General features: G+C 36.1%; 1 protein-coding gene and 1 pseudogene across 1 annotated transcript; one reads left to right on the forward strand and one right to left on the reverse strand.

Moving 5' to 3' along the window:
- Positions 1–9119: 9119 nt before the first annotated feature.
- LOC133807500 (small nucleolar RNA Z247) lies at positions 9120–9213 on the reverse strand (annotated as a pseudogene).
- Positions 9214–12351: 3138 nt separating this feature from the next.
- LOC133807298 (uncharacterized) lies at positions 12352–18042 on the forward strand. The gene is made up of 9 exons (XM_062245538.1): positions 12352–12587; positions 14920–16015; positions 16113–16319; positions 16435–16524; positions 16610–16717; positions 16806–17120; positions 17209–17262; positions 17358–17623; positions 17742–18042. The coding sequence occupies exons 2-9, from the start codon at positions 14930–14932 to the stop codon at positions 17866–17868; spliced, it is 2253 nt and encodes a 750-aa protein (XP_062101522.1). The 5' UTR covers positions 12352–12587; positions 14920–14929; the 3' UTR covers positions 17869–18042.
- The last annotated feature ends 4964 nt before the right edge of the window (positions 18043–23006 follow it).

Genomic DNA, 23006 nt, shown 5'->3' on the forward strand with positions numbered 1-23006 from the left:
CTAAAAATGTCAGCTCAAATCTGACGCTATATATGTCACAAAAGTGTCAGTTAACAACTAACGCTAAAGAAAATACTAATAGCGTCCCTAGGATAAACGTCGGTTAACCGATGGTAAAAGCATTGTCAGTTATAAATCGACGCCATCCTCTATGCTCACCCATTGCTAACCTCGAAAGAGTTGATCTGCGGAAAGAGAATGATGTGAGCAAAAAGTGAGATTAGAGAGATAATTTTGGAGAAGTGCGGCTGAGGGAAAAGAGAAAGAGAGAGGGAAAAAGTGTTAAAAATTAGGTTAGGATAAATGAAAAAAAAATGGGATTCAGCCTTTTTCACGCACATATATATAAATTGCCTTACCGACAAAAAAGGAGAAAGTCATCAGTGTTCTGTTAATAAAAGCTGCGTCGGTGGCCAACTGACATAACATTTTAGCTTAGACCTACATCGTAAGTTGATGCGCTTAATTGACGCAAAATACTATTTTTGTAGTAGTTTTAGAACACTAATAATAAATAATACAACAATATTCCTACCGTTAATTAAAACTAAATAATTAGGTGTAGCAAGTTCTCAAATTATGAATAATATATCTAGCAAATAAGCATCTATCATTTCTTATCCTTAATTAATTAACAAAATATTAATACACTGACCATAAATATCTGATTCATTTCAATGTCTTAAACTAAAAAAAAAAAACAATGACAAACTCAAAAAAATTTCCCCCTCATTAGTCAAATAATTAAAATATATTTTAGTTTATAAAATCTACTTGAATAAATTTTCATTATATTTCACTAATGCTAACTTTTTCTCAAATCACGAGACATATGTGCACCATAATTTATTTTTTACTTCTGTGGCATTCTTGGCTACTCTATTCCACTTAAGTGTAAAGCATTTAATTAATAATTATGAACCACATGATGTATAGTAATATTAATTTTTGGCATATTAAACAACTTAGGAATACCCTTCAAAAATTAATTTAGGAATATTTGCACCCCACATTATTACATTTGATATTTTATTTACGAAAATACAACACATTTTTTATTTACAAAACTACCAAACATAAACTTATTATACCCAACACACACGTCAATAGGCATTATCAATGCTTGAGGGCTTGGTTAAGTGTTGTTCTCCGTCTCTCTCTCCACATCCATATTATTAGCAGTGGCCTCGCAACCTCCCTCTAAAAATTCCAGCTGATTGGGCAAGCTTGGTGGCTGCCAAGGTTGCTTATGACAATAAAGGTAAATTATATGCATAGTCATTCGAGATCCACCATGTTGAAGATAGTTGTTATTGTTATATTATTTATAATATAATGTTTAAATTAAATAAATGTGACAAAGTGTGTCACATATTATAAAATAATATATATAAGAGTTACACTTTTAGATAATGTGAATATTCAAATGTGTAACATATTTGGAGTTACAAAAATAGTTACAAATTTGTGACTCTCAAATATTACCCAATAATGTGTAGATTTGATGTTACACATTTTTTATTTGAATTTGTCAAAGTCATAAGTGGTATGGCTATTGGAGACATGATTTTAACCCCCATAATGTGTTTGGAGGTTACAAAGTCATGTGAAAAGAGTATAAAACCGTTTGGAAAAATCAAAATAAATAAAGATAGAAAGAAATAAAGTAGACAAGGTCTATATACTGAATATTCTGCTGTATTAATGGTTTCTTAAATTGATTATTGATAAAATACATAAATGGGGTATATATATTACAGCAACACTCTACGGTGACAACAGAAAAATATTCCAATCAATTCTGACTGGCACACGTATAAGATAAATTCCACAAATTGTGGGATGTGTCTAATTCTAGAATCATCTCCTGGGTAGCTGTAAATGAGGAATAATTAGAGGTATCCAATGAATATGTTGAGGTTTCAATCTCTATTTTTCAACATGCTCCCTCAAGATTGACTATGGTACCGAGACAACATCAAGCTTGTCTTTTAAATGTAGAAATTGGTTTATTGACTGTGGTACCAAGACAATATCTGCTGTTTGTTCATGTGTTGGAATGTGTCACACCTCAACGAGACCCTGTTTGATCATGTCACGGATGTAGTGCACATCAACTTCTATGTGCTTGGTTCAGTTATGGAAAACAGGATTAGAGGAAAGTTGCTTAGCTCCTGCATTATCACACCAGATCATGGCAGGGACACTGTGATTAAGACAAAGTTCTTTGAAGAGTGAGTTCAGCCACGCCACCTCAGTGGCAATCTGAGATAGAGCACGATATTCAGCTTCAATTGATGATTTTGCAATAACCTTTTGTTTATTGGAGCACAAATTAATCAAATTGCTTCCCAAATACACACAGTAACCAGTAGTCGACTTTCAATCATTAATAGAACCAACCCAATCCGCATCGCTGAAGCATTCGATTGTCCAATGACTTGAAGGTTTGAAGATGAGGCCCTGTCCTATAGTACCACGAAGATATCTCAGGAGCCTTTTGCAAACAACCCAATGATGTTGAGTAGGGCTATGCATAAATTGGCTTAACTTATTTACAGTGAACGCAATGCCAAGTCTGCTCAAGGTGAGGTATTGGAGGCCTCCCATAACACTCTGAAAGAATGAGGGTTGATCAAAAGGTTTGCTATCTCCAGTACTTAACTTTTCTCCTTGAAAGATAGGTGTTGGGCTGGGTTTACACTTGAGCATATTAGTTTTTCAAAGCAAATCAATCGTGTATTTTTCTTGAGAAAGATGAATACCGTATGCTCCTCGAGTGATTTTGAAACTAGGAAAATAAGTCATAGACCCTAGAAATTTTAGAGAGAAAAACTACTGGAGTTGAGTGATAATATGCTTGCCTTGTTGATGATTGCTGCTAGTTAAGAGAATATCATTGACATATAGAGGAGATAAAGTTCAGCACCTGCATTGCAATAGTAGAAGAGAGAGAGAGGAATCTGAAACCGAGTTCTTAAAGTTTAGAGATTGTAAATGTGGAAATTTTTCCCTTGTGAATTCCATTCACAAGTGAAGCTCTATACTACGAGACATCCTAAAAGCTACTTATTGTCAGCACAAGGGGATAAGGACGTCACACGATGGTGAGGGAATTGGGCTAAGAGGGCCACCCTCACTATGCGAGGGCCCTCGACCGCTTGCCAATCCGAACGTCACCCTCGCTATGCGAGGGTCCCTGGCTGGCCATCTGCGTGTGCCCCGTCCCATCAAGCATCGAGCCTCGCCTCGCCTGCACTCGGGAGAAGAAGGTCAGCCTCGCTACGTGAGACACCCTCGCTGTGCGAGGGTGTGGCCTTGTTGTGGCGCCAGTGCCCCGAGCCTCGCCACGCCTGCACCCGGGGGGAAGAGGGGCAGCCTTGTTATGCGAGAGACCCTCTCTATGCGAGAAACCCTCGCTATGCGAGGGTGCGGCCACGTTGCGCTGCCCGTGTCTTCAGCCTTGCCTCCATGTGACCTGCGTAGGCCAGCCTCGACTCCTAATGCCTTGGCTTCTCATGACACATACAGGTTGAAGCCTCCTTGACATTGGCATGAGGAGCACTTAGAGACACTTAATGGGATTGCCAAGCCAGCAATGGGTATCAAACAGGGATTGATGAGGACGACCGGGTACAGGACACGTGTACTGACACGGGGCGTACGGTTGTGAAGAGAACAGAGGCACGACCCTGTCATCTGCATCTGAGGAGTAGTGGCGGTACGGACCTGTATGAAGAGTGGTGGTACCACTTGGACATCCCCGACCATACGCCAAAGCCGACAGTACTATGTCCTAGGCCACGACTCTGGCATTATCAGGGTAGACACCACTACGCCCTGAGCCACTACACTATCAGAGTACCTGCGTACGTCCCTGTCGTCTGGGGCTTGTTTGTATCAGGGGCCAATAGAGCCCCCCTATAAATAGGCCCCAACCCCTCAGGTTAAGGGGTTGGAAAACTGAGTGTATGAAAGAGACTTCAGAAATATATGATCCTGGTTTCATTGTTGCTTTGGTTTTCTTCTGTTGATTCGAAGCTTTAATCAAAGCTTTCTATAGTATAGAAATCAAAGCTTTCTAACCTTTAATCGTTGACGAGTTCTTACCGTCAACAGAGATAAAAGAACTGCCTTTAGTCGATCAAACCACGCCCGAGGAGCTTGTCGAAGCCCATGTAAAGCCTTGTTGAGTTTACAAACATGATGAGGAAAGGCAGCATTGACATAACCAAGGGGTTGTGACATGTAGACTGTTTCAGTGAGAGTGCCATTGAGAAATGCATTATCAATATCCACTTGTTGGATATTCCAATTTTTGGAGGTAGCGAGAGAAAGAATAATGTGAATGGTAAAACTCTTCACAACTGGACTAAAAGTCTCAAAGAAATCCACCCATGGTTGTTGTTGAAAACCTTTAGCAACAAGACGTGCTTTGTAGCGCTGAACGGTACCATCTTGGTTCTTTTTAACACGAAATACCCAGCGATTGTCAACAATACTCATGACAGAAGTTCTAGGAACAAGGGTCCAAGTATTGTTCTTCATGAGAGCCGAGTATTCAATATCCATTGCAGATTTCCAATGGGGAAGAGTGAGAGCTTGTGCAGCGGTTTCAGGTTCAGATTCTGTTATTAAGGCAAGCAGTGATGGGCAAAAGGCATGAAAAACTCGAGGTTTGTAGATAATGGCTTTGGCTCGGGTAATCATAGGGTGGGACGGTTTTGGGAGTGGCTGTGGAGAAGATAAAACTGGTCGATTTTGTGGGTGAGGCACTTGCTGCAAAGGTGAGTGAACATGCAAAGGAGGAGTTGAGTAAGAAGATGAACTACCTGAACTTGTTGGTTTTGATGATTGAGCAGGAGTCAAAGGTGAATATGAAGCTGAGTCTTCTGCAAGTGAAGGAGAGGAATATATCGTATCAACATCCACAGTTCTAGCTGCATGTTCAGAAGTCACAGTGGGTAAATAGGGTAATTATTGCGGGTACTAAGAAGGTGTGATGGCAGAATCTGTACAAGTAGTAGTGTAAGCGAACCCTGTAGCAAAAGGAAAGTCAGACTCATCAAATGATACACTACTCGCGATATAGACACGGCCAGATAAATGAAGGCATATATATCCTTTGTGACTTGGACTGTAACCTATAAAAACACATCTTGCTGAAAGGAATTGAAGCTTGTTTGAATTATAGGGGCGAAGATATGGATAACAAGCACAACCAAAAGCCTTTAAAAATTTATAATTTGGTGTGAGATTAAATAATTTTTGAATGGGACTTTTGTAGTGTAAAACAGGAGTAACGAGATGATTAATAAGGAATGTGGCTATTTGAAAAGCCTCCCACCAAAATCGTTGAGGCATGCTAGAGTGAGATAGAAGAGTTAAACCTGTTTCAACGATGTGCCTATGTTTTCGTTTAGCTTTGCCATTTTGTTGATGTGTATGTGGACAAGGGTGACGAAATCTAATTCCCAATGTTTGAAGGAAAGGCTCAAAGGACCGATATTCACTGCCCCAATCCGTTTGGACAGTTTTGATTTTGGTGTTGAGTTGGCGCTCAACTTGAGCCTGAAAGTTTTTGAACACTTGAAGAGCCTCGTCTTTGGTTTTTGATGGGAAAATCCAAGTATACATGCTAAAGTCATCAATAAAGTGAATGTAATACCTATATCCATGTCTAGACAAGGTAAGGGCAGGCCCCCATATATCAGAATGCACTAAGTCAAGTGCATGTTTGGACTCTTTAAGAGTTTAGGGATATGTTTTATGATGAGCTTTACCCAATTGACAGCTAGAGCAAAAATGCAAAGTGGAAGACAAAGCTTTCTTTTCATTGGTTAAAACATGCTTGAGTACATTAAAGGAAGGATGGCCTAACCTAAGGTGCCATAATTCAGACTCATTGACAGAAACACTAAAACAAGATTTGACAGACTCTTGACTAGGACTTAAGATTTTATTTGCTGAGACTTGGGCGGTAGGACAAGTTGAACTGAGACTTGGAGAACATGTAGCAGGAGCTGTGAGTTGATAGAGTCCATTGCTTACCTTCCCTTGAAGAAGAACCTTCTTTGTATCCATGTCCTTCAAAACACACGAGTTATCATAAAAGGTGACATAGGCATTATTATCTTTGGTGAGTTGAGAAACACTTAAAAGATTTTTAGTAATAGAAGGAACACAAAGAATGTTTGTAACGCCCCGGTTACCCCAGAATAGTTACGGTGAACAGTGAACCGAAATTTGACTCGCTACCCGAGTCCTTTGGTTAAAACGTGATCTAAGTGTTATTATTAGGTTAAGGTGAAAAACCAGTAAAAAGGAAAGGATACATTTTATTAAGTAAATAAACTGTCCATTAGCCTTTCAAAATGTTTACAAGCTGTTCATAATACAAAAGGGTCGCTACGGTTTCCAATTTACAATCCCCGCCGACCTAAGCGGCAAAAAATAGGGTAAACCCCTAGTCCCTCTGAGAACTCCCTGACCGTGGCGGTCAAGCGGCCCAATATGTACATAACATCGCCTAAGCTCTCCACTCAGGGTTGGGTGAGCTTCTCTTTTCCTTTACCTGCACCACATAGCACCCGTGAGCCAAGGCCCAGCAAGAAAACACAATAAAGCCTGATATAATATCAACCATAGTCATAATAAACGTTCAGGACCAACAGTTCAAGCAAACAGGTGACAATAGCCAAAAGTCACAATAATGGGTACAGCTCCCTCTAGCCATGTGACGATAGGGTCACCGGGGCTTAACTGATAAGCAGTTCTTTCATAAGTTTGATCAGGACAGGTGCATGGTGATTGGTCACCAACATAACCTTTCTCCCGACTCTAGAGTCGTAACTATGGACAACGTCCCGTCGCCATGTGACAAACAGTCACCGGGGTCATATACCTTGGCTATGAACATCTGGTCTTAGACCAGGCAAGCGCTTATAAGTCCTTCGACCTTAGGGTCGGTCCCACATTAATGCCATAGAGCCATTCAATGCGTGTTCATCGACTTTAGGGTCGGTCCCTGACTAGTCAGTGCCATAAATAAGTAATCAACGTTCACTAGCATTTAATGTGCAGTCCATGTCCACATATATCAACCAACATGCCTCAATATCCAACCATGCATGTCATATACTTATACAGGGTGCAATTGTTTTCTTACCGCTGGTTTTAGTGAGAATTATTATATGAACGACCCCTGAGAACGATCAACCTTTAAATTCCTTGACGATCACCTGGTCATAACCAAAATATAGGATTCATCAATAAAAATGATAACTGAGGATTCCCAAACCAAAACCCAACCTCCGAGACATCAAGCACTACCTAACCGGGTACTAGGTTCAACCCCGAGGCCTAAGGTTTGAATCCCCAAGCTAAAAACATAATTCTGGCCAAAATGACCTTAAAGGCCGTGACCCTCCCCTGCTGCGCCGCGGCGCGCCCTCCAGACAGAGAGGGCCTTCCCTGCCAGACGCCAAGGGTCGCGGCGCACCACAATCGCGCTGCAGTGCCCAGCCCAGACCAGCCATAAAGGCTAGACGCACCAGAAATTTTCCCTTGTGTTTTTCCTCTCAAACCAGCCCTTCAAACCAACCCAAAACCTCCTCCAAACACCCATTTTAATCTCTAAACACCACCCATAACTCACCCTCATCAAAACCCAAACTTATCATCAATTAAAACCTCCTCCAATCCAATCTTCCAACAAGAATCAAAACTGAAAAACTAAAGAGAAAAAACAGAGCACAACCTGAATTAGTGACTAGAACTCACCTTGAAACTAGCTTTGAACCTTCCTCAATAGCTAAACCAGGTCCACTAACTCAGCCCTTGGATTCCCTAGCTTGAATCCCCACCTAGAGCTCAAGAACACCAAAGAAGAAATTGGAAAGGTGTGGTGTACAGGAAGGAGAAAGTCTCTCTGTTTTACTCTGTTTAATCCACAAGCTTCTACAGCCAGCAACCAACTTAAGTCATATATATCCAAACCTAAATGACCAAAATACCCTTAAGTCATCAAAAGCTTCTCAAACTATTCTAAGGGTAAAATTGGTACTTTCCACTTATCCTGTTAATCATAATTAACGCTTCCCTATTCCCGCTAATCTCAATAATCTCAAACATCAATAATTCATATCCCGTTACCCTTTTATCCCCGGGAACGCTCTAATCAATAAAAACACCCCGAGACTCACCCCGAGCCCCGAGCTCAAACCTGTTATGACCAAACCGATAAACCACATTTAAAGATCGTCTCATGCCGAAATACTCGAACCAATCCACATTATAATGTGGTCTCACAATATATCATTAACATGCAAACAAGTATACAATTATACCCTCAACGGGCCAAATTACCAAAACACCCCTGTAAACAAATGTGGACTCACATGCATGCATTTAACATCATATTATAATATAATTCTCATAAACATGCATAAATACATTTAATGGCATAATTAAACAGTTATGGCCCTCCCGGCCTACTAAACCAGCCATTAAACCATATTAGGGAATCCGGGGCATTACAATGTTATTGATTTTGATAGATTTTGCAGCACCACTTGCTTTAATAACAGAATTGCCAGTATGAGAAATTTGAAGAGCTTGACCATTACTGATTGTCAAGTGAGTCTTACCATTGTACTCAGTTTGAGCTTGGAGATTTCCAGCATGGTCAGTGATGTGGTTTGTGGCACCACTGTCAAGATACCAATTTGCATCATCAGAAAGAGAATGTTGGCCAGAGTTAGCTATAAAAGCTTGCTGGTAGTTACCATCGGTTCTGCCATGAGCATTATGCTGAGAAGTGGCAGGTTGATTGGGATTGAAGGGAGCTGGAGCAAAGCTTTTGTCGAAGCGATAGTAACACTTGACTGCTGGATGGCCTATTTTGTTGCAAAGTTGGCAAGCAAGACGATCATGGTTGCTTCGACCATGACCAAGGAAGGGAGAGGACCTGCCAGAGTGACAAGGAACAAGAGGTTTCCTATTCTGAGTTGCAAAATTAGCAGATGGAACAGTGAGGTCAATGGTTACAACAGAGTTGATTTGATCAATCCTCATCTCCTGACTCTGGAGGAGAAACTAAACCTCAGAAAGGGTAACGTGATCAACCTTGGATGTAAGATTAATGACAACTGAGTCATACTCAGGTCCAAGGCCACCAAGGATATAGAGAATCAAGTCATCATCATTAAAAACCTGTCCTGCAGCAGTGAGACCATCAGCTATAGTTTTCATTTTTAAAATATAGTCATGAATAGACAGAGCTCCCTTTTTCATGGATTAGAGTTGAAATTGCAGTTGGAGAATGCGAGCGCGAGATTGGGTTGTGAAGAGATTTTCTAGGAGAACCCATAGTTCTTGAGAAAAATTGCAGCGAAGCACATGACCCAGCATAACTTTAGAGATAGAGTTCAAATGCCAACTTAAAATAGCCTGGTTGGTTCTAATCCAGAGAGTGAAATGGGGTTTTACCTGCCTTGGGACGAGAGGGTTTGGATTTGCAAGAAGATCAAGAAACTGCGGTGGGTGGGGTCTGGTACCAAAGAGAAAGCCTTCATAGTCGTGAGCACGGACAGCAGGGAGAACCTGGGAGCGCCAGTAGGGGTAGTTCTCACGATCTAGGTGGACAGTGATGGGCGCAAGAAAAGGAGTAGCAGGAACGACCGAGGCTGGAGCTTCAACAACCGGTGAAGCTGGAGGAGGAATAGCAGCGTCGACAACCGGTGGAGCTGGGGGCTGGTTTTCACGTCGTTCATGGCTGACGGAGGAAACAGATTGAGACCCTGAAGATGCCATGGCTTCTGATACCAAATCAAAATAAATAAAGATAGAAAGAAATAAAGCAGACAAGGTCTATATACTGAATATTCTGCTATATTAATGATTTCGTAAATTGATTATTGATACAATACATAAATGTGGTATATATATTACAGCAGCACTGTATGGTGACAACTAAAAAATATTCCAATCAATTCTAATTGGCACACGTATAAGATAAATTCCACAAATTGTGGGATGTGTCTAATTCTAGAATCGTCTCCTGGATAGCTGTAAATGAGGAATAATCATAGGTATCCAATGAATATGCTGAGGTGTCAATTTCTATTTTTCAACAGGAAAAGTTGCACAAAAGTGTGTGCTGAAAATGGGCTGTGGCCTGTGGAACAGAGGCTCGTGGACACAACCACTAATGGCTCTGGCTGCAGCCAGTGAGGCTAACAACCAATACCATTTTTCCATTTCCATTCTGAACAGTTCCAACAACTTATGTAACTCCCAAAACTCATTTTTTATTTCATAAACATCTAATTAAACATTGGTAACAACCATGAGGGTTGGTGGAATTTGAAATTCAAAGGGTGTCTCAAAACTCTATAAATAGGAGCCTATTGCTCACTTGCAAGATACACCAATTTCTATCCACTAGAGCACTTGGCTAGAAATTCACCATAGATGCTTGTTTATTCCAGAAAACTATTTCATTTGTGAGAATTCCTTTAGTGCTTAAGATAGGGGAAAATAAGTTTTTAAACAAAAGTTGTAAACCTTGTTCAAGTTGGTAATTCCCAAAACTCTTCACTTTGGTTGTGTAAGTGAGATGTTTTGTTTTATTCTCGTTCTTCATTTCTTTTATTGCTTTTTATCTTCATCTCTTCATTTGCCTATTTACATTTTAGTTGTATCTTTATGCTATAGAGTTGTATTTCCATCTTTATCTCTTGTTCATCATCCTTTAGTTTATTTGTATCATTTTGTTATAGAGTTGTATTTTCTACTACTCTCTTCTTTTAAATCTTTTCACATTTACATGTATATTTTGCAATAGAATTGTAATTTATTTAATCTATCATTTTGTCTATTGTATTCTTTTATTTAGAGTTGTAAGATGTTTTATATCTTTCCATTAATGCAATTTAAATATCTGTAACATTTATATAAAATTGATCAAGTTCTGATATATTTAGGTCCAATACGTTGTTGTATCACAGCTGATATTTTTCTTTTTAACCACACAATTACTAATACACCTATAAAATGCCCGTTCGCTTGTTGTTGGGGAGAAAGATTTCTAACTTAGGTCTAAATTTAATTAAACTTGCATGGGTTGGTCATTGTGCTCATTTCATCACAATTTAGCATCAAATTGCTTTTTACCTTACTCTAACCACAATATATTTCCATGGTTTACTAGGAATTGCAAGAAAAACAACTTATCTTAACTATTTTCAATAATCTGTCAAAATAAAGGTTTTTTTTTTCTTTATGTGAGTCTTCATATACAAAATTGGAATTAGAAAGGAAAAAAAAATATACGTTTACAAAATTAATCCCCAATTGGCATCAATTTAACATTTGACAACTTTTCAAAATGAATATCACAAGTTCAATTCAATTTAAAGATGCTTTAAAAATCTTAAAAGGTTTTTTTAAGTATTATGAATAATATGTGCTAGTAAATATTGCAAATATGTTTCAAATAAATCGTTTATTTGGATTAAATATTAAATTAATGTGGTTGATGAAAAAAAATTATCAAGTTATTATAGGTAATGTCGCGTTGCATATTTTGTGCACAATCATCAATAAAAAAAATCATTATCGAAACATGTAAGATGAATAGACACACCTAAGATTTATTTTTGATGAGGTGTAAGTAATAATACATGTACTAAAATTATGCACTAAAACATTACACCAACTGACGTGATAATTTTAGTTAACCAATTAAATTTATTTCAGACGAGACTAACTATTTTAAAAAATAATATTGCGTCAATTGGTATAATGTTTTGATCTCTTATCATTATTCTTTAATTTTAATAGAACATTTCAAAAGGGATGAGGTTAGTGTAATGTTTGTGTAGCTAACATCACTCACCTTCATATAAGTAAAGGTGGCATTTTCTTTAGAAGTCTAAAGTTCTGTCATTCAAAACTTTAATTGGGCTACATCTAGATAGTTATAATTAAAATAAAAAATTATATGACAGTATATATTGTAGGTATTTAGAATATTTTATAAATTTTCAAAAAATTCTGAATAGTTTATAAAGCCGAAAACAGAATTCAAACTGTCAAATTTTACACACGTACACAAAAAAACTGGCACACGTGCAACAGATAGTTTAGACCTGTTTCAGTATCATAATTTATTCAGAATTTCTTGAAAATTTGTAGAATGTTCTATATAGCTATAATATATACTATCATATAAATTTTGTTAGGATTATAACTATTCAGATACCGAAATAAAAAAAAATGCACAGACATTATAAAAAAAATAAATATGCTCTTGTAATTTATTATTCTAAAAAAAAAAAAACGTAATCCCCTGTTCACTATTACCCGGCTTCTCACTCACTCTTCTCTTCGTCAAATATCTTCTTCAACAATCACTTAACTGGGTATTACCCAAAACATTGCTTCTGCTTCCCTATTTCTTCTTTCTCGAAAAAAGTTCACTCAGAAACCCTTAAACCCCTAAATTCTCTCTCCCTCCGCACAACCCACTTCGCCGTTTCTATACCCTTCATCGTCATCGTCATCGTCATCGTTATCGCTACCAGGTATACTTTTTGTTTTTCATTTTTTTTATATATATGTTTGTATGTATGTACACACATGTACTACTGTAAAGACCCATATCTTGATATTCTACAAGTACACAAATGACCATGGTAGAAGAAACTAAATCTAAATATAGCTGGCTTGAAAAAGTGAGAGGAGTAGGGCTAGATTATTCACATTCATATCAGCCTTGGATTCTACATATATTAGTAGTTTCTTTCAGGATCATTTCTGAACAATCTGTTGCATTGCAGAAAATCCCCAAAATGCTGAAGTTTATATGGATAAGAATCTTTACTTACATTGCAGAAAGTTGAAGTGGAAATAGGGAAGAAATTTACTTGTTTGTGAGATCTTCGTTCTTTTGGCCACCAGTGAATTTCATAGATTCTTTTATATTGTGCCAAATTCTTTTTGAGCATGTTCATTTTCAGGCCAGAATAGACAAGTATTGTTTGGATCAACCTAAAATCAATGTTAATTGCTAACTGATACATCTTCTTGTTGGTTTTGCTGGATTTTCATGTTTTGACTTGGCAAGATCTTTGAATTTCTCAATATCTGCATGCACCCCTGCAAGTTGAAGAATGGATAATATAAAGTATTGGTTGATTTTTCAGTCAATGTCTATATGATGCCATGTGATACTTGATATGATATACAGTGATATGCACTAGAATTTTTTGGAGGCCCACACAGGATAACTATCATTACATTTCCTTTTGTATTTTTGTTGAAATATAATTATCAACGCCAAAGTCTTTGGCCTATGGCGATTTTGAAAGACATTTTCTTTTTCATATCATAATAATTTAACAACTGGTTAAAGGAATTAAAGTTTTGTTTTATATTTTGGCGAGAAACTTATATGGTTTGTACTTTGGTGTTTGGCAAAAAAAGGCTCTTTGATTAGTTGAGTTCAGACAAGGAAATGTTGTTTTTATTTATGATTCTTTCTCTGCAGCAGCTTCAGGACAAGAACTTTTGTAACTTTGTGTCTGAGGTCGTAAACTTCTTGTTAGATTAGTTTTGAGAAGAGATCCCTACAAAACCCGTATCTCCCACTAAATCACAGAACAGTATTACATATAATGCTGAGATATTTCTTGTGCCTATTCTATGTGTTATTTGGTAGTAATTTGGGGCCTGGTAGCATTATTTGAGGTCCCATTATGGTATATATGATTGTTTGTTCTTATTTGATCATATTATGGTAGTATTGGAAATCGTGCTATAGGAACACTCCAAGTTTCAACTGGGAAAGGTAATTAATTATGATAAATAACCATTACTCGATATTAGGTCTGGAACTATATCAACACAACAAGAACTTTGCTTATTTGGGTTGGATTCTGTTGTTGGAATGCATTTGGTGATGATGTTTCTGTTATAATTTGTTTTGTTTGTGGTCTTTGGTTTGGACTATGTTTAGTAAATTGATGTTTTGAGAAGTCTATGCTGCTGCCCAAGCTAGGTTTTGCTTGAATTTTGCATTTGGTCTGGATTTGGTTTTGTTTCTATTATAATATGGGAAGTTGTTGCTGCTACCCAAGCTTTTTTCGGCTTTATGACCATTAAAATTGAAGTACATGCTTTCCATATTTTTAACACTGGCACACAAATTGTTTAGGCAATTCATGTGTAACAGTGTTTTTGAGCAAGTGTGATGATGGTACCTAGAGGTAATGTGAATAGACTTCGAGTATTTTCTCTTCTTCTTGTCTACCATATCTTTCAAGTTGATACTGTTCAATACATTGATGGGCATAGTGCACTCTGTTTTTTTTTATGCTTTTTATTACAAAAAAAGAAAGAAAGAAAGAAAAGAGCAAAGACCCAGCATCTTTTTCCTTTTGCAGGACATCTTTTTGCTGTCATCTGTGCTAGTAATCCTCAACTGATATTTGAAAATTTGTGTTTAAGGTGTTTGAAAAGGTTTTTAATTTAGCTGGTTTGTTTAGTTATGTTTTTAATAACGACCAATATGGCCTTTGTATGTTATGTGAACTTGCGATGTAATTATAGAACTATATGTCCAATGCAGTAACCAGGTCATATAGTGACTTGGAGTCATAATGTGAAATCTACAATGCCATGTCATTGTGAAGCTGGCTTGGTTTCTTTTTTCTTATTTTTGGAAGTTGCTATTGGCTGTACAAGGATATTTACTATTCTGTATTTGGTTTATATTCTGTTGTGTTTCATTTTAGGAAGTTGATGCTGCTTTTCTTATATTCTGTACTGTATATCTTTATTTTTTAGAAAGTTGATGATGCTACCTAAACTTGTGCTTTGCTAATTTCAGGTTTTTTTTATTTTTTTATTTTCTAGCTTTATAATCATGACTGTTAGAAGGAAGAGTAAATTTTGCAAGGTGAAATCCACTGAGGAAGTACACAAACGGACAATGCACATACCGACAGGCAAATTAGTTGAGCAAGTTAATGGAAGGAGGACTCGTCTTCAATCAAAGTTAGGGTTTTTGGAAGAAGCTGTACAAAGAAATACTAAAGATATGCCAACCGGGAAAAGGTCACGTCGAACAATGGTAACAAGGAAGGACTCTTCTAAAAAGGAAACACCAATAGCTCTCATAGGCTCCTCTACGGCTGGTACTAGGAAGTCTAGTAGAAAATCATCTGTAGATAAAATACCAACACCTCCTCCTATAGTCTCTACTGAAAAATTGTCCAGAAAACCGTACAAAGCCTCCATTAGTCCAATATTAGTTACACCAGCAGCCAAGCCTCATAAAGAAGAAACACCAATAGCTCACAGATGCTCCCCTACGGCCGGTACTAGGAAGTCTCTTAGAAAATCATCTGTAGATAAAGTACCATCACCTCCTCCTATAGTCTCTACTGAAAAATTGTCCAAAAAACCCTACGAAGCCTCACCTTGTCCAATATTAGTTACACCAGCAGCCAAGAATAGGGGATCTCTTAAAAGAATGGGAAGAGAGAAAATTTCAGAAGCAAGCCCTTCAAAGAAACAGAGATCAACCACACCACCACTTGAGTCGCCTGAGAAATCACAAGAAGCCCCTATAAAAGCAAATCCTAACCCTGCAATATCAACAAGAAAATCACATCACCTACAGTCTTTAGAAGTAGAGAATCTTGAAAACATAACAACAGGTGATCATAACTTGGTGATGGACAAAGAAGTACCTAAGGAAGTTGCAACCCCTGCTAAAGAATCTACACAAAAGAATACAAGAGGACCAACTAAAATGAAGACTCTTGCAGTAGACATTGACAGTCGTTTAGAAGTGAAGTTTAATTCTACGGGTCAACCAATTGGTGAGACATCAGTGACTTTGTCTTCATTTTTAGGACCATTGGTGAGAGAAATTGTACCTATAACCATACCTGATTGGAGAAAGGTTACTAAAGAATTGAAAGATATTTTATGGAACTATGTTCAGGTATGTAATTTGATCTTTATTGTAGTTTATTTTATGACCATGAAGTTGATTAAAGTTTTCTTACACTATTAGCTTTGCATGTTATAATTTTAACCAGGCAAGATATAAGGTTGATGAAGATTGGCAAAAACGTTATATAATTAGAAGTATGGCAGATCTATGGAGAGCTTCAAAATCAAGATTGGTTGCTAAACTTCAAGAGGCACCAAATGAAGAAGTGAGATTAAAATTACGACCTAAGAACATCAAGTCTGCAGATGAATGGAAAACTTTTGTCAGGGAGAAAACCAGTTCTGAATTTAAGGTACTTGAATGCTAACTTTAATTTCAAATTTAAGTTGATTTATGATTAACAACAGGTTATACTTCCACAATTTTTTGGCTTATATTATCATATGATTAATCATGTATTGTAATAGGCTAAAAGTGAGAAATTCAGAGAGAGACGGAAGAATTATGTTCCTCATACTTGTAGCCGCAAAGGATATGCACGATTGATTGATGATTTGGTAAAATAATTTTTATTCTGAAATAGTTTTTTTATTAAATTGGTTTTGTTACAAATTGGCTCATATACTTTTCACCTTTGGATAGATGAATGATAGTGCAAGCAAAGAAGTTCCTTCCAGGATTGATGTTTGGACGAAGGCACATAAGAAGAAAAATGGTGAACCTATAAATGCAGATGTTGCTGAAACTTTTGTATGAACTAATCTATCATAGTTATGTCTTTTCTACTTGAATTCTAAATTTCCATCAGTATAAATTAATTTACCTTTATTTTGTATAGGAGTTGGTGGAAGAATATAAAAAAGATACAATTATGTCTTCCGTTACTGGTGTTAACGAGGATATTCTTTCAAAAGTGATTGGTCCTGAAAAGAACAGTTACGTGAGAGCTTATGGAAGAGGAGTTACTCAAACAAAGTTGGCAATTGGATCAATGAGAGATGGTTATATGACTCATTTAAAAGGTCAACGCAAAGAGTTGAAAGAGAAAATGATACATATGGAGCATATGATTCAGTTAAAAGATCAATACAAAGAGTTAAAAGAACGAATGACACATATGGATCAACTAATTCATTCGTTAATGAAAAATCAGGTAAGTGATATTCCCAATGTATTAATTAACAACTTTAAATACTAGATTTCTTTTAATGTTTCTAAAGATTAATTCATGATATTAATAGAATCAATCTGACCAGACTGTGGAGCAATCACATATTCAAGTGTCTGGTGATATGGTAACATTTTAATCATAACAGTTCATTTGTATTTGAAACTATTTTTTTTATTGCAAAGTCTTAATAATGAATCTTGTGTTGAAATATTATTGAAGAATGCAAAGGTTAACACACATGGTGATAGATGCAAGATTTTAGATTGGTGTGGATCTGGCGAAACTATTGCAGATGGGCACTTCATCTCATCCGATCCAAAGGATCTCGTCCATCATATTCCTCTCGGACCCAATGCTATGAAAGTGGGAATAGATTCTGTAAGACAACCCGGTGCATTTTTGTGGAGGCCTACTCCAACCATAACTTGTATTGAAGAAGCTGTTGGTAATACAATTGCATGGCCAGCTGATAAAATTATAATGAGGTAAGCATCATTAGTAATTTCTTCAATATGTCATTTATGTTTGAAATTTTTTCTTGTTTAAGTTTTAGTATATTATTGATATAATTTTTTGTATTATTTGTTTTTGACGCATATGTAGCTGCAAATCAACAAGAAATCGAAAGATTGAAGCAACAGAAGAAGGACATGCAAAGATGGTGGACGATGGATCAGACTATAATAATGGACTCGACTGTTTACTTTCAGCTTGCTTTCAGAATGGTTGAATTCTTTCCATGTCTTCTTGTTTTGGTTGTTGTGCACTTTCTGGTTAAGTGTATTGGGTAGAAGATTATGGAATATCTCCTTTTGTATCTTTGTACTAGTTTGGATTATCAGTTAAAAGTTTGTATTTAATCTTTTAGTTCTTTCATATAATATACTTAACTAGTTAACGCCAATATTTTCTTTCGTGTTTATGATATTTGTTTCAATATTTAAAACTTAGATATCATATTACACCTTAGTACTTGGAAAATTGGTAGCGAATTAGATATTAGTAATAAAGTGTTATCAATTCATACAAGCATTAGTTTGTTCATCAAGCTGAATTAATAAAAACATTGTTATTATTATCTAACACACAAAAATGAAAATAATAAAAAAATCATCGATTATGTCACATTAATAATATGATATCCTTTAGCAAACTTCATTAAGAGTTATGTGAGCAGAGAAACTGTGTTAAAATTTAAGCTGTTTAAAAGTGTTATAGAAAGGACAAAATGTTATTACCCACATAATGAAAGAGATGATTAAATGCTATAAAAAAAAATGTCTCTTATATAGCACTTAAGAAGGCATTAGAAAAGTGATATAATTGCTTTTGGGACATTAGAGACGTTTTCACATTTAAAAGATTATATTTAAATGTCTTAGTATATAATATTTTGTAGCTGGGATCTACCATTTTTTTTTTCAAAATAAAAATCGGCAAAGCACTTAATGTTGTAAGGCATTACAATCTTTTTGTGGTGAAAATTGAGTACATCAATATGGTCGTCAAGTTCAAAAAATGTAACTGAGGTTTTCAAAGAAAACAATGATAAGGATAGTTTTGATTGTGGGATCATTTACCCAATAAAGATTCATTCTTTTACACAAGTATTCTTAATATTTGAACATTTAAGGAGCACTCATTAAGTTAGTTCCACTTATCATCACCTTCTTTTGACTTGACTATTTACACACCTAGAAATAAAATTGTAAAACAGCAACTATTTCGTTTTGAAAATATTCCTACCTCTAATACCATCTAAATTCTTGTGGTTTGTATATAACACAAGCAAGATTATTAATTAAATAAGATTACAACTCAATTACCAAAATACAAGTAAATATAGAAATAAGAGGAAGAAGAGAATTATAAGAACTACAACTTAAACAAAATATACAAATAAATATGTAAAGAGAAAATAAAATAAACTCTCTCACTCACACAACTAAAGTGAAGAGCATTGGGGATCACCAACTTTAACAAGGTTTACAACCTTTGCCAAAAACTTATTTCCCCTATCTTAAGCACTAAGAGATTCTATCAATATTGGAAATAGCTCTCTGGAATAATCAATCATTTTTTTGTGTGTATTTCTAGCTAAGTACTCTAGTAGATAGAAATAGTGTTGTCTTACAAGTGAGCACTAGGCTCCTATTTATAGAGTTTTGAGACACCCTTTGAATTTCAAAATCCACCAACCCTCATGACTATTAACAATGTTTAATTGGATGTTTATGGAATTAAAAATGAGTTTTGAGAGTTACATTAGGTGTTAGAACCGTTCAAGATGGAAAAAAGAAGTTGGAGTTAGCTGTCAGCATCCCTGGCTGCGACCAGAGATGTTCCTGGCCGCGGCCACTGGCCTCTGTCCCCAAGGCTGCGGCCAAGGATAATCAGTGGTTGTGGCCACAACTCCAATTTCAGCAAAACTCAACTTTTGCATTTCCAAATGGTTCTATCCTCCTCCCACATGACTTTGTAACCTCCAAACACATTATGAGAGTTAAAATCATGTCTCCAACATCCATATCACTTATAGCTTTATGAAATCCAAACTCAAATGTGTAACATACAATCTACACATTATTGTATAACATTTGAGAATTATAAATTTCGAACTAACTTTGTAACTCTAAAATATGTCACATTTAGGCACACACATGTGTCCAATTTTATTTCTCTCAGTAATATGTTACAAGGTGTGACAAATCACATTTGGTCATATTATTTAAAATAATATAACAGTTTGTTGTATAAAATTGAAAATGCAGATTCAATTAATTCCACAAATTTCTTTTTCTTCTAATTTACACCATCTTCTTTAGTAGCTTCATTAATTCCAAGTAATCGTACATATATGGTTTTTGAATGTACTGTTAAGAGTAGGCTCAGAATATTTATTATAATTTGTGTGAAGAAAACATTTTATGCATAAATCATAAAAATGTCGTTTATTGCAATGATATTGACATGAAAGCTCTTTCACTTTGGTTTTAGTACATGAAATTTATATATAATGTCAAAGAAAATTAGAAATAAAGTGCATTTATAACATTTTTTTTATTTTGGCCACCAATAATACCAAACATCATCCACTAACACATATAATGTTATCCCTTTCTTATTAGGATTTTCTATGTCTATATCAATTAATTGTGGTGCTATACATGCTCTTTATTAACTACATATACATCAATATCCAAAGGGTACGTTGGATATCTAAATGGTACATTATAAAGAATTGTAGATTTCAATTCAATGTTTTTATTGAGTGTAAAACAACTTAAAGTAGGGTTGAACATCGGACGGGTTTTTGGGTTTTCGGTTGCTCGGGTTTGGGTCTGGTCAGGTTCGTGTGTAAGAGAATGATACTGAACCCGTCCGAAACAATTTCATATTTATAGGGTTTTCGGGTGTCAGGTGGGCTCGGGTTCGGGTGTCAAATAGTCAATTTTCGAGTTTGGGCCTTCAATGGGCTTTGACGGCTTTTTTTTTACAAAAATGTCATTTTTGAGTTTCTTTTTTACTTTTGTCTTGTATTTTTTTTTATGTTTGTCATGTTTTTTTAGAAACTTAATTTGAACATAATGTATAAAAAAACAAACATAAATTTCGTGCCACATTTTTATCATACCAAACATAATTTCAACATAATTTGTAGAAAGTTAGAAACTTCATAAAGTCTCTCCCTAACTAATGTCCATCAAAAATTCAAATTCAAAATACAAACATAAGAAAAGAAAATAAGTCATAAAGTCTAAAGTCCAAAATAGGTACAAATGTCCATATAGTAAATATTAAATACTAAACAGTAAACACTAAAAGATTTGGTTCATAAAGTCCAAAAAATACAACCATAATTCCCTAAATGAACTTCGGTTCTTTCAAAATACAAAGTTCTTTATCCTTCTTTTATTCTCCTTCCAAATTTTGAAACTTCAATGTCCAAATCCAAACATTTAAAAAAAACTATAAAATAAAGAGTAAATAAATAACAACTTAAGAAAATAAGAAAGTTCTTATTTTTTTCAATTCCTAGATTGTTGTGTAGAAGACAATGAGGTTGTTGATGCTGAAACTAAATATGGAGCATGAACAGAGGGAACACTAGTCCTAGTAGCATCGATCATCATCTCTGCAAATATTATTAAAATAAAGATAAATATTAGAATATAAAACACTTAGACACTTGAATTGAAATAATGAAAAATCCTAATAAAATTACCAGACTCAAGATCATCAGAGGTTTGAAGCACTTCTGCTTCATCCATGTAGTCTCGAACAATGATAGGTTGATGTGAATCGCTCCACCAATTCTTGAGAAAAATTAATGCTTCAACCATCCTTGGGCTTAGTGAACTCCGAAAAGGATCCAAAATTCGACCCCAAGTTGAAAATGCTGCCTCAGGAGCAATTGTAGTAATTGGTATAGCTAACACATTAGGAGCCATGAGCGACAAGATCTTGTATTTTCATCCACTACTCGCCCACCATCCCAAAACATCAAAATTCTGGCTTGGTAGCTCAACTGCCTCTTCCAAATACTGATCAACCTCATTTTTTTCTTACCACCCTCCTTCTCCATTTTTCGCGCCACATACTCATCATGCAAGTTACGTGACCTCTTACTCTTGCTACTGGTACTACTAGCGGTAGGCCGAACAAACATGACATATGAGGACGAACCAGAAACAATAACTTGAGACTGAGTCATTGATTGATCAACATGTGTATCAATTGACTCATGATATTGATCAAACATTACCCGTATAGTTTGCTCCACCCCTTTAACCATCATAGTGCACGTTACATCACCATGGATATCACTAAAGCAATGATGGAGATAATCAAGCTTGTATCTGGGGTCAAGAACCAAGGCAATCAGAAGTGCCTCATTACATTCATCAAGCTTTCCCCAATACTTGTCATATTTCTGCTTCATATTCTTTGTCATGCCACACAACGACTCATCCTCCTCATCATCAAGTGTTAAGTCATTCAACTCCTGTTGCATGTTGCATATTTCAATGAAGTACTTATTGGCGGTGACGAATGTGGACCCACTAAACTTCAATGTTACATCATAAAATGTCTCCAAAAATCTCACAAAAACTGACGCATCCTGCCAATGTTTTCAGATGGTGGTCCCTCCTATGGCTTCCCATCTTTGCAGCCTCATTAAAATATTTCGAATGATTTCCATCACCTTCCATTCTTTCAAATGCCTTTCAAAATTTGAGTACACAATTAAGCATAAGGAATGTCGAGTTCCACCTTGTTTGGACATTTAAATAGAGAAGTCATTTGCATTCGATGCCTTCCTCTTTCACACATTCCTTAAACGTTATAAGCCTAGAAGGGGAAGACCTAACATATCTCACAACATTTCTAATTGCAGCAATGAACTCATATTTTTCTTCCAATCCTTCACTGATAATTAAATTTACTATATGAGCACAACACCCATTATGTAAGAACTTTCCTTCCAAAATAAGTTCTTTCTCTTTCTCGCTGAACTTCCTCTTCAAGTACCTAATGGCAACATCATTAGAGGAAGCGTTGTCTACCGTAATGGTAAACAACTTAGATATACCCCAACCATTCGAACATCGCTCGATCTCTTTGCCAATAGTTTCCTCTTTATGATCTATCACTTGGAAAAAGGTAATAATTCTTTTTTGGTTTGCCCAATTATTATCAATCCAATGAGCTGTGATGACCATGTAATTCATATTTTGGATGGAAGTCCATGTGTCTGTAGTAATAGATAGCCTCTCATTGCTCAAAACTTTTTTCAATGTCACCTTCTCTTCTTCATATAACTTCAAAACATCTCTAGCAACTGTCATTCGAGAAGGGACCACAAAC

Source organism: Humulus lupulus, chromosome X (assembly GCF_963169125.1).
Source record: "Humulus lupulus chromosome X, drHumLupu1.1, whole genome shotgun sequence".
NCBI lineage: Eukaryota > Viridiplantae > Streptophyta > Magnoliopsida > Rosales > Cannabaceae > Humulus > Humulus lupulus.